The 13264-nt window shown below is 38.4% G+C and overlaps 2 protein-coding genes across 2 annotated transcripts; one reads left to right on the forward strand and one right to left on the reverse strand.

Moving 5' to 3' along the window:
* Positions 1–586: 586 nt before the first annotated feature.
* Positions 587–9676, reverse strand: LOC135610749 (formin-like protein 20). The gene is made up of 5 exons (XM_065105631.1): positions 9260–9676; positions 7441–8745; positions 3529–3723; positions 3295–3446; positions 587–1404 (listed from the first exon to the last, which is right to left on the reverse strand). Exons 2-5 carry the CDS (start codon positions 8696–8698, stop codon positions 925–927), a joined length of 2085 nt encoding a protein of 694 aa, XP_064961703.1. The 5' UTR covers positions 8699–8745; positions 9260–9676; the 3' UTR covers positions 587–924.
* Positions 9677–11301: 1625 nt separating this feature from the next.
* On the forward strand, positions 11302–13123 carry LOC135610758 (non-specific lipid transfer protein-like 1). The gene is made up of 3 exons (XM_065105658.1): positions 11302–11938; positions 12034–12066; positions 12768–13123. The coding sequence occupies exons 1-3, from the start codon at positions 11320–11322 to the stop codon at positions 12929–12931; spliced, it is 816 nt and encodes a 271-aa protein (XP_064961730.1). The 5' UTR covers positions 11302–11319; the 3' UTR covers positions 12932–13123.
* The last annotated feature ends 141 nt before the right edge of the window (positions 13124–13264 follow it).

Below are 13264 nucleotides of genomic sequence, written 5' to 3' on the forward strand. Positions count from 1 at the left end.
TGTAAGATCTTAAACTAATCGGAGCATAAGTAAGATTTAACTCGGAACTACTTGGACGGTAGGTCTGAACGAAACCACAGGCAGCATCTTTGGATGGATATGGAAGACAAGACTTGAGGAGGGGAGGGGAGGGGGGATTATTAGTAGTCAATGTCATCATTGTAGGAGAAAACTAAAAAAGTTAGTATTACGTTTGCAACCAGTCAACTTTATTTACTTACCATAGGATGTGCTCATAGTCTTCTTCGTGTCCTCTCCAGCATTAAATGTGATAGCCATGATCGTGAGTTGGCATTTTAGCTTGTTGCTAATGGCAGTATTCAAATAGCCACTAAAAGAACTCTAGAATTTGGCCAGTCTTTCTTTCATCTCCTTTTTCCAGCATGAAAACAACTGTGGAAAAAAGACCAAGCGTGCAAGCAAGCAAGAAGAAGAGCAAGTCTCCTCGGCCGGGCCACCATGCACAAACAGTAGGAAAAGCTATGCCAGAGTGTCGGTCAGTGTCTCCACGGTGGTCCATATGAATGAACTAATAATAAGGTGTTGGTGTTTCCAGGTCAAAAATGTCAGATTGGTATCCAAAAAATGAAAAAGGAGTATCGTTCATTAGAGTCGAGAATTGGATAGTGCTAAACTACTCTACTCAGCAAGAAGCATAACAAGTTCTGCTTAGTGTTCCCTTACATCATAGCGTCTCAGCAGCTAAGCTACGCTACAACATGTCCTTTTACTAACTACTGAATATATTTCCCTGCTGGTTTGGTCTCTCACAGGACAGCAGATGATAAAAACCTAATGGAGATCTGAATGAGAGAGATGGGACTCATCTGACAAACATCTGGACCTATAGGCATCAAGTTTGTCTGCAAAACTACACACCATTTAACAAACAAACTACTTTCTTGCTGCAGCTTGGAGCTCTACCTATCCCTTGATGCTGCTGCTGCTTTTGCCCTGTGCTGCAAGCTTGGATGCTACCACTTCTTCGGACAAGGGTAAGTAATAGATCCTGGGGGTAGCCTTGGTTTTTCGAAAGAGATCATCAAGTGTCAATGCAGGTGGTTCTGGCTCCGTGGAAGGTGGCGGCGGTGGCGGGGGAAGTCGCTCTCTTACGGTAGGTGCATCAGACAGTGTCGGAGGTTTTGCAAGGGGAGGAGGCAGCTGCTGCCTAAAAGAATGTTGACGAGTAGGGGGTTGGGCTGCCTGAGGTGGTTGAAAGTTTGTAGCCTTGGCTGCGGTCGGGCTTGGGCTGATAGGTGCCGGTGATTGTGGTGGGGCCTCAACACGTGCCTTGACTTCTTGGGGATCAACAAACTCTGCGATCAGAAGATTCCCACCATTGGGAGGCCACTGGAGATTGTAAACAGCATTTCGTGTAGCATTGGCTTCATCCACCGAAGAATACTGCAAATGATAAACAGAGTTAAGAAATGTTCAAACACAGGGAGAGACAACTATGATGGATACCTAGATTACAAAGTTCAAAGAATGCACATTATTACTATTCCTAATTGCTGATGACCATTTCAGCAGCTGAGCTCCATACCATAGGCATAAGCCAATTTTAAACCACAGTTCAAGACAAAGGCCGCAAGCAAGCAAGCAGAGTGAGCAAGTATCCTTGATAGTTTTTCAGTCTATGGCTTGAAGTTTTTCAGTTTTCTCCATCTTTGATAGTTAGAATATTCTAATTTTCAAAGGCATTACACCATGACATTTAAGATCATATTGCCTTATTCAACGGACAAGGTTCCTACAAAAAGTGGCCAGACATAAAAGTCAAGTTCCAAAGCTCATAATTGGCTTGAAGTTTTTCAGTTTTCTCCATCTTTGATAGTTAGAATATTCTAATTTTCAAAGGCATTACATCATGACTTTTAAGATTATATTGCCTTATTCAACCGACAAGGTTCCTACAAAAAGTGGCCAGACATAAAAGTCTAAGTTCCAAAGCTGATAATTGGATATCAAATAACTTGTTTCATTCACTTAGTTCTTTGTCAGTGCTCTTTTCTCTCATCTTTCCCTTTTCCATTCCACAGGACACCCTAACATTCCCCCTCACCCTTCTCCCCTCCCTTTTCGCCATTAAGGATATGAAGCTCCATCTGACAAACAGCATCCACCATAAAATGCACAACCAGATGGCACATAGCTAACAAAGAAGGATGAACAGTTACAAATTACTATTGCAGAAAAGGCAGCAAACGGGTGGCCAATAGCCAATCTAGATGCTAGCCAGTTGCCTAACATTCTTCCTCAAACAGTCAAGATGCTAACAAAGGAGTAACAATAGAAGTGATTTGAAAATCAACAAGAACTATATATAATGAAAAGCCAAAACAATAGATATCTATTCAATTTAATTTCATAATCAAAACAACCTTCCTCAAACATGATATAGAAAAGTAAAAAAAAAAAAGAAATGTGGAAAACCTTAACAACCAGAATTTTTTTATAATAAGAGAAAACAAATGGATACAAAGTGAGAAATGGAAATGAGAGAAGAATTAATGTCATCACCCTCTTTTCCTTCATCTTTAGGGTAGGATCGAGAAAAACAGTTTAAAGGTTTCATCTTAAAGCCTGGCGGTTTCAACCATCTTCTTGATTTAATAGTCAAGAATAGGCTTGGTATCTCTCAAGTAACCACCAAATGAAGAATAATGAGGGTTGAGATGAAGCCTTCAAACTATAAACTTGGCCAGTGGCCCCAACACATGAGCAAGTCCGCTGTCTCCTAATCAGTGCATTCATGTCACAATGTTTAATAATATATTTATCTTACAGTGAGGCATGAGACCAATAATAAAATTTGAGCCAGTAATATTTAATTGTTTGATTCATGGGCCACTAGAAAGTTGATCCAGACTTACGCTCAACGGCCAGATTAAACTGAGCCTAGGCATTCCTCAGCTGTTAGGTATCTGCCTAGGTGTAGATTGATAGATGATTGTCAAGGTCCAAGCAAAGACACAAAGAAGGCAACCTCCTGCCACCCTAACAGTCACCATTTTTATCAAAAAATTTAAATGTATAGAACATCTACAAAAACAATCCTGATATAAATACTGATACATGCTATCTTTTTCTCCCTTGATGTCTAAAAAAAATTTAATATAAGATTATAAATGAGCAGAATCATACACAAAATTAATGATTGAACTAGTCAGTCCTACTGTAAGAAACTAAATGGCAAGCAAAGGTGAAAACCAATATAACTGTGAATTATGATAACAAAATGGTAATAAATATAAGAGCTAAGAAAAACATAATAAAGCATGAACAACATACGGTCACATAGCAATGGGTTTTGATGTGGTCCATCCAGAAACTGCAGACGGTTCCAGTTTTTGCAAGCAGTTCTTGAACTGCTTTCAAAGTGAAGGGACGCAAGAACTTGTCAATTCTCAGTGAAGTGGTTGCAGGCTTCTGTGATGGAGGCACTGCAATGTAGACAACATTCAGTCAAATAAAATCATTTACATTTGACACAAACATTGTGGATATGAAGTATCTTAATCTCACCAATGCGTTCCTTCTGGGCATCTCCGCTGGGCTTTGAATCAGACTTCGGGAATATCCGTCTAGGAGTTGGTTGAAATGCATCCTTAGGTGTACTTGATGTACCAAGATTGGATGCTTGTTCAGGAACTTTTATGGTTTCTGAATTCCAGCGGCGTTGCCTCTTTGGAGGCTCACTGCTTCCAACAGCTTCTTGGTCTGAACCAAAGAATCGTTTGAAAAACAGAAACAGATTAATACTGGAATACTGCTTATAATACAGAATCATCTAATTCAGAAAGGAATTGCCCAGCATTATACATGAGTTATTTCTAAACAGCAAAAAAATAGCAGAATGCAAGCAACCAAGAAAGACAAACGCAAAGTAACTTCACAAATCAGATTCTGATGTGTTCAATTGTGGATATTTGTTATATTCATAAATAGATATGGCTCAATACTAGCAATAACCAAGAGACAGTGATCCTACAAAAGAAGAAATCTGACACATGGCTACTTATACTGTCTGGATACATTGTTGCTTATACACTCCACATAAAATAGGACTGACTTATTCCTGCAAAGAGGAAGGCTATTTACATTGATAGAATCATGGTCATCCAAGTTGCCAAGGGGCAACTACATGAATAAAATCAATTAACAAGATTATCATGGGGCAAGGCCCATCCTTCAGACACAAGAATAAAATCAATTAGCTAACAGTGTAAGCTTGAAAAAAATGTCACAATCAGATAATTTACCAATATGAAAAAAGGTAACCATCATTCAATAATGATAAACTACATGAAGCCAGACCAATCATGTATTTGTTAATTGGATGTCAGGCCATAACATAACTATTCATAAAATCAGCTAACAAACAGGTACCAAATAATCTTAGTTTGTATCTTATAGTGAAGAGGCTTTGCTAGTACGCACATCATCCACGGCAGATTTCAGAACATAACAGTTGCACCTGTCAATCTGTCATTAACTTGCTTGATTACAAACTATAGGCTACTAAGATCAGCAATTGATAATATACCATAAAGATGACAAAGTGTTGATGTCTAGAAGCAGACCAACATTTCAACAACTCAATCCAATAGTCTGAGGGCCTGAGATGTGAATCAACTTCACATTTAACATATTATGCAGTTAATACCCACTTTCTTATGAGAGAGACAAAATTAAGCTGTTCTGGATATTCCCAACAGATCTTGTCCTTGAGAACCAGAGAGCATCACATCAACTCAAAATCAACCTGAAAATATGAACCTAGACCTGTTAGATCAAACCAACCCAAGCAGACACTTGACACTTTTAAGATAACCTGTCAGGTTCATGGTTCAGGTTTGGGCTAAAGATATAATGGCCACTTGGGTTGTGTTCAGCTCATTGAGTTTTGAGCCATCAGATTAGGGCATCTTCATCCAGCAGATCATTGTGGACCAAAGGTCACAGCACAAAGTGAGAACAGCCCACACTGAATTTGCATAGCCCACCCATGTAATAGTTCACAGCCACCCATCACGTTAGAACATATTCAACTTTTTGAGCACTTCGATTGGGCTTGTACAAATTGACAGTAATAGCCGTCATAGCTTTCCTTTATTCCCTCCAGTGGTGGTCAGAGAGGTCATCTTCAGCTTCTTTTGAAAACTAGAAAAGGACAATAGAACTTGTCAAGATACAAAGGCAGAAATCAAGCATTTCTTTTGTGGTTCAGCAACCGGGTTGATGGATTGGCATTTGGATTTTTTTTTTCTTCCCTTCCTTCTCAACACTCTTGTACTATGGCATTTTCTCAAAGATTGAAACTTGATTTCACACCAAGGATGAGATGAGGATCTTTCCTTTGTTCAAGGTCCAACTCAGCAGAGATATTTTAAAAAAAAGAATAAGAAGAAGAAGAAGAGCACATCCTATCATTTGAAGCCTCCTGTTAAAACAACATATACTGAACCATGCTAAGATCGCCATTAAATTCAAGATAAGATCATCCTCCTAAATTCTCTCCAACTAGCATGTCTCCAAGTCTCTAGTTACTCAATGGCTTCAATGTTAATACATTTCTATGATTCTAGAGAAACTAGATTAGCAGGTTGTTATATGTAACATATAAGCAATCATTCTATGCTTTGCACATTTAGTAACATGAAAATTGCAAAAAGAGAAGTTCTCGCTATATAGGAACAAAATGGTAAAAGAAGCAAAGACAGAGATCAGAATTGCAATGAACAATATTACAAATGATTGTGTCAATATCATAGCTGTAAATAAATTAAATTACTTACAAAAAAATAGCACCAAGTATTTTTTCCATAGCTGCAAATCTACTTGTTATAAGCCCATGTGGTGGGTTCATAAATGGTATAGTTCATCTTCTATATATCTTTAATGCAAGTCACTATTGCTTAAATAGGACATTTACAAAGGCCAAGCATATGCACATTCTACGATAAGCACCTACACATGCATTTTGTTACAAAAAGTACAGAACAGCCAAGAAAACACAAAACCGAAAACACAACCACCACTTCCTTTGCTGAAGTAGCTAACACATCTCCCATGCGTGCAAAACTTATACAAATTTAGACAATGATTTACTTCCCTCTTCTCACAAAAAGTTCATTAGGTGTATTGGCTGAGAATCACTTAACAAAAAAAAAAAAAAAATCCAAACTAGCTACTGCATAGGCGACCTTATTTTGAGATTGTCAATCCTCAACAAGAATCATGGGTAACTGTGTTCTATTCAAATCTAAAGCTAGAGTTCACCTGAAAAGAAAACAACTTGATACTGAAAAGAAATTCCTTAAGACCTTTCAGCATAAATATCAAACCAGTTCTTTGAGTAAGGCTATAAATCTAAAACATCAGATACTTCCATGGTGATTTATTTATTAAGGACAGTTATAAAAAAACAAATCACAGCTCCTTAAAAAATGAAGACCTAATCTAAGTTCAACCTAGTATGGATCATGTATAACACCAAAGACCAAAAAAATATAGCAAACTAGCTAGAATTTCATCATTTATCTTAACTTAAAAGAACCATAAGCAATAATATCAATTCAGTTCAGAAGACTGCAAGAGGCTAAGAAACAAAGAAGACATTGTAGAATAATTGATCAGAAAGGGAGGCACACTATGAGCATTGACATGCTTTGTGCTGCACTTGCAGCCAAATATGTGCTTCTTCAAGTGCAACATTCCCACAAGAAAACATGTTTCTCAAAATACTGCATTCCCAGCACAAAAGCATACTCATGGAACTGTTTTTGATGAAAGATAACTTAAAATGAGTCACGATTATCCAATGTCATATTCCTTTACCAAAATAGTGCTGCATTTGGCAGGTTGATACTAGAACAAACAATGCATACCGAAAAGTCTAGGACACCCTCCTTTAAAACAGTATATATAGACCATAAACACCAAAGAATTATTTCAATCAATGGACAAAGAGAACTGTTTCAGGAATTCAAGCAAATGGATATACTACCGCTTCTTACAAATATTAGGGCATTACTTTTTACAGACAAATTGGATAAGAAATCCCAAATCAAGAGACGATCTATGAAGACGGAATCAGTAGGGAGATCAAGTAAAACTATAAATAGGAAAGGATAATATACATATCAGTTTCAGGAGATGCCATAATGGTAATGTAGATGCAACGATAATTTATGTGTGTGGTGCTTCTAAGACGAAGTTTTTAGCAGGGAAGAATCACTACATTCATAGACTAGGCTTCAAAATGGTGAGATGTTTGATCAGCTATTTCTAGGCAGCTTGGATGACATTTCAGTTAACGCCAAAATGATGCTTTAATATGCAACAATTTGAACTAAGTGTAATATCCAAAATATCATTCAACAGCAAAAATCAAGTAAAAAAATTATTGTGACTCCATAAATCAGCTAGGGATACCTTCTAGTTTTCTCTTTTCGGTAGAACCTTCTGGCTTCCTATGGTCTTCATCAACAGTATCTTTATTGTCTGGAATAGACTCACCCAACCCATCTTTAATATTTGTTCTCGCTCCTATAGCAGGCTCCTGTTTCACCTCAGTTTTTTCTGCCAGTTCCTCAGACTTCATGTTGGGATCAATTTGCTTGCTTTCCAAGACATCCTCCTCCATCAATTCATCACTCGAACACCTATCCAAGTTCAATTTTTCTGGAGATCCTTCATCTATGTTATCTTCCTTGCTGAGATTGAAATTTGTACTGCTTTTGACATCTGTATCTTCCAAAGAGACTAGGTGCTTTACTTGCTCTTTATCATCACCCGATGACTGCAGGTCTTTATCATCATCCAACGACTGCAGCTCTTTACCATCACCCAGTGACTGCAAATCGCCACCTACGGAAGGAACACTGCTGGATGATGGTTGAACCATCTCCGGCTTAACAACTTCTTGCTCTAAATGAAAGTCATCAGCATTTAAATTATCCTTTAGTTTATTCTTTTCAACAATTGACACAGAATCAATAGGAATTGACTCACACTTAACCTGGAAACCTAAATCTGGGCTGACCACAGATACCTGATTGTCCAAATCTGAAAGGCTGGGCTTGATATCCTCATCGGGTACGTTCGAGTCTTCTTGCTTTTCTTCCGCTTGTTTTTCTTCAGCTCTTGAAACCATGACACGGGAGTCGTACTGAGTGATCACAGTCTGGCTTTCAGTTGTACTGTCTTCCAACAGAACTGTATTGGCTTGTGTTTCCATAACTGTCACATCCAATCCTGAAATAGCTGTTATGGCATCTTGAACCTTGATCTCTCGATTGATGTCGATGTCAGTGATAGTGGCATCACAGTCAGTTTTTCCAACTGGATCCGGAATGACGTCTGAACAATTGATGTCAATAGCACTGGCATCACAGTGACCCTGTCCAATTGGATCCGGAACAATGTTGGTATGATCTGCTGCTGAGTTTTCTGCTTGCTTTTGATCGCCATCACCATCAAGAGTCGGATCAGGACAATCCGATTGCACTTGATCACCAGTTTCTTGCTCTTTGATCACCTCTTCATTGCGAATTGCTTCAAATAACTTCCTTACCAGTTCCTCCTTCAGACCCCTTACAGGGATTTTCCTCCTCCTCAGCTCTTCTTTTAACTCTGTAACCTTCCATTGATCAATGGGTCTGTTGTTGAGCACCGGATATTGTGATGCCATACTCTCTAAACAGCTGAAATCCTGACTTTAAGTTTATGTTCACCAGCCTATTCATCCACCAAATATTTCAAATGTGTTAAGTGCGCCAGGAGCACAAAAACAAATGCACGTTTTGTAAAGCATATGTGAAGTACCAAAAAAATCACAAAAATCAGAAAGTATCGTAGTAATCAGTGTGCATAATGATTCCAGCAAACACGATATCATAAGATAATGGTACAGCTTAGCATGCATGGGAAATGTAAACCCTTGATATGACTAGCCTGAATAAGTTGCCTACAACAACGACACCCAAATCACAAGCAGACTTAGGTTATAAGATATCAAGACTTGGGGGTGACTTGTGAAATGAGAATGAGTGACAAAAACCGCCTATTGAAACAAACTACTCGAGAAAAATTAAGAACCTTTCAGGATGCAGCATCAAGGAATAACAAATCGACTGTCACAACAGCCACAAACCCTAATTCCTGAAACACACGCACAGCAGAACCAAAACCCTAACGCGAGCTCCAAAAATTAATCTTTCCTAGAAAGAAGCAGGCAGGAGAGAGAACCAACCGGGGAATGGGCTCCGCAGGCGCGACCACCGTAGGCGATCGAGAGCTCAGGTGAGAGCCAGACGAAACCCTAATTCCAGAACAGGAAACAGGCGTTAGACCAGAACAAATCAAAACCCAGCAGGAAAAATCTCGGAAGAAGAACCCATTCCTCGGAAACCGTCTATCCTTCCTGCAACCAACGCCAAAAAAAATCGAAAAGGAAAAAAAAAAGAGAAAATCGTGAGGGAGAACGAGGAGGATAGGAAGTAAGGGCGAGATCTTTCGGGAGAGGAAGTGGGGCGGCGAAAGGGACGATGGAGCTCGCGATTTCTAGGGTTTGGGTTTCGTCGTCGCTGGGGTTTCTCCCGCTTCGGTGGAGGATGGCTTTGGATTTAACTTCGAGGACTAGAGCGATGAGGAAGGGGGAAGGAGAAGCGGAAGGGTTTGCGGGTTAGAGATTTATTTATAGTCGCTTTCGGTGTATAAACGAAGCGCACTGAATACAATCGGGTTAGCCTCAAATTGAACCGGTCCAATCAACCAAACTCGAGTTCGGACCGGTTCGACTCGGTTGCATATGTCTAGTTCTATATAAATTCCTTCAAAGCTACCAACCAATATTACGAAGGATTTTAATGTTTAGATATTTGATATAAGTTGGTGAGATAATTAATTTTATAATATATATTTATTTTATAATTAACTTATAGAGATTTTTACTCTACATATTTGTTTTATAATTAACTTATAGATATTTCTACTCAGTGTTACTGAATTTTTTTTTATTGTTTTTTATTTTTAATTTTAAGAATAACCTCTTAATAACACTGAAAAACATATATTCTTATTGTTATATAAAAGTCAATCAAACCTTATTTTCTCGATAAAGCTTATGATTATTTTTTATTTATCTTTTTGAACGAATAAAAAATTTATAATAAAAAATTATAATTTTATATATATTAATAAACTAATATTTATTTATTTAAGATAATATTTTCTATTGAATAGTTGTTGACATGACAAATTCAACTAACGGATATTATCTCCATATTTCTAAGTTGAGAAAGGATAATTTTGTTCATATCGTTCGTTCGTGTTTATCATATTTTTAAATTATTATTATTATTATTATTGTTATTATTATTATTATTATTATATTAAATGACATTTCATGATACTTATACATGGAGTCAAATTTGAGACTTAGTATATAACAATACACTAACCAAAACGTTAGTGTCCACTGTTACCACATAAAGGGTATGCAACAATTGCATATAATGTTATTTTCAATTATTCTAATAATCAAAAATATTGAAACTCAAAAAGTAAATAACTCTTAGAAATAATAAATTTCATGGGATTCATCAAATAAATGTCAATCTCTTATATATCTTTTGAGAAAATATTACAAAATTTTAGTCTTATTATTCATACCAAAAATCATTTGTATTTTTATCCTTAGATTAAAATCAAAGAAATAATTTCTATATTTATACTATATTACCTATATATATATATATTATAAATTCGACTTACCAAATTAGAAGCGCACAAAATTTCAATATATGTGAATAAAAATCAAAACATTTCCAAAATATTTATTGTATAAAAATAATTTTTTACTGTAGTGGAACAAAATATTAATTAATGACATAATTTTAATTACTTTTCCTTTTAGAACATGTGAAACTAAATTATAATGTTTCTTAAACCAACACCGAACGATATAACCATTTCATTACAATTCATACTGTGAGTAGAAAGGAAGTCTCAAAGAGCTTTCCTTATCCTTCAGTGATCTGAGTGGCAAGAAGAAGATACACACTCCAAATACCTCAACCTCATACTGATCTCCTGTCACGAGAGAGAGAGAGAGAGAGAGAGAGAGAGATTCCAAGCACCCACTTGTCCTTGGTCAATCTCTACACCTTTCTATGGTCCAAGTCCTAATCTCCAGAATAGTTCTCATCCCCATACATGGCCATCAATGATGACATTTCACATGTGCTGAACCTTAATGGGCCATTCCTCTCTCTCTCTCTCTCTCAATAGGATGCTGCAGAAGAAAACCTCATGACACACACCTTTTTCAAGGTGTGCTCCAAAACTAAGTGCTCCGACCACCATCACCACCTTCCATCATTCCACCCATCTCCTGGAGTGCCATTTCTTACTTCTGCACAGCAAGCTTCACACGACTTTCCTGCTTTTCCAACACCTTCCATACTCCACTACCACCAACTCCAAGGCCACCAAACCTTTCCCCCTCCTCCTCCTCCTCCCTCCCTCTCGGTTTCAGCCAAGAGCCGTTCCTACACTTGCACATACTCCTGCAAACGCTGCTACATTTTGACAACAATGGTTGGGGTTAGGGTTTGTGTTTGGGTCATCCTGTGGGTAGCTGCAGCCAAGCATGGTGATGGTGTCACTGTGAGTGCACCAGCACCCTCCCTGGACTGCTCATCTGCTTTCCTTGAGCTGACTGACTGCCTGACCTTTGTGGAGAATGGCAGCACTGTGGCCAAGCCAGCAGGGAAGTGCTGCTCTGGTCTCAAGAAGGTGGTCAAGAAGGAGGTCTCCTGCCTCTGTGATGTCTTCAAACAAGGAGCAAGCCTTGGTGTCAACATCACCAAGGCCCTTACCCTTCCCTCTGCCTGTGGGGTGTCCACTCCTCCCTTCAGCAAGTGCAACAGTTCTCTCTCTCTCTCTCTTATTGTCACTGAACACTTGTATTTTCTGCATATTACGAGTAGGAGTTCAACTAAGTTGGCTAATATCGTTTTGCAGCTGATATTGCTGGTGTTCCTGCAGCAGCTCCTGGTAAGATCCTCTCATTTCTGCAGATCATGTTACAACTCCAATTTTTTTTTCTTCTTCTTTTCTTTCTCGATTACAACCTAAGACCATCAGTAATTGATTTAGGCCCTGCCTGGCATTGGTTTTCATAGTTTCTCACTCTTTAGAACAGAAATCAAAACCTTATGCAGAACTTCATGTTTGGGAACCTTTTTCCTGCCTTTTTCCTTTTCAGTACTGCTTCCATTATCTCTGAACTTAACCTAAAGGAACTTATAGCTCCACTTAGTGGTCAACTTGACTGATGAGAGAGTGGAGAAAAAGGTTATGACCCTTCAAAAAAGCCAGCATCATGTCATTCATGGGGATGTTTCCTTTTTGCCCTTCCATCTTGCAGCCTTTATGTTTGTTGCTGATGATTAGAATCAGAACCCTTAAGAGTGACTGTCTGTTGGCTTTCCATTTGATCCCCTTTGGGTTTTGGTTTCAAACACAAATAAAAGAGTGAGATGAGATAGCTCATCCAGATTACAGAAAGAATCTACATGCTGATCCAAATAGCATTGTCCAAAATAGTTTCTGGGAAGACTCTCTCATCCTTGTGACTCCATCTCTACAGAGGTTTCATCTATGTCAATATAAGCACAGTAAGATACTGGTATATTATTGCTATGTTGGACAAACCTCATTACACCTAAGATTAATGAGTTCTCTCTGTCTTGCAGTGCCATCTCCTTCACCTGGTGCTCCTTCCTCGGTGTCTACTGGAGCTCCATCTCCATTACCGGGCAAGTCAAGTGCTGTGTCGCTGTTCCCAGGTCCATGCTTCCGCCTCCTGGGAAGCATGGGAGTGACACTGTGGCTGCACCACCAGTTCCAGGGACTCTAGCTCCGAGGGATTTATCCTACTTTATCTTGCCACTTGTTTGCTCTGAGTTCTATGAGTTGAGATCCTTGTGGTTTTATTGCTCTACCACCTTGGTTTTCCATTGCTCTTCTGCTAATTGACCAGCTACCTTGGAGGATTTGTATTTTCTTCAGTGGTCTAATAAGATGTCTTTGGCTTTTGGGATTGGATTTATATCTAGCATCAATCTTCAACATCTTGAAGAAAATTGCATCAATATATATCCAACTACATTGTTAATCTCAGAAGAAAAAGAGACCATGTTGACTCTCTTATCTCAGTTCAAGTGATCTACAGTGCTCAAGGCTCCTATCC

This window comes from Musa acuminata, chromosome BXJ1-2 (genome assembly GCF_036884655.1).
Source record: "Musa acuminata AAA Group cultivar baxijiao chromosome BXJ1-2, Cavendish_Baxijiao_AAA, whole genome shotgun sequence".
Classification (NCBI taxonomy): domain Eukaryota; kingdom Viridiplantae; phylum Streptophyta; class Magnoliopsida; order Zingiberales; family Musaceae; genus Musa; species Musa acuminata.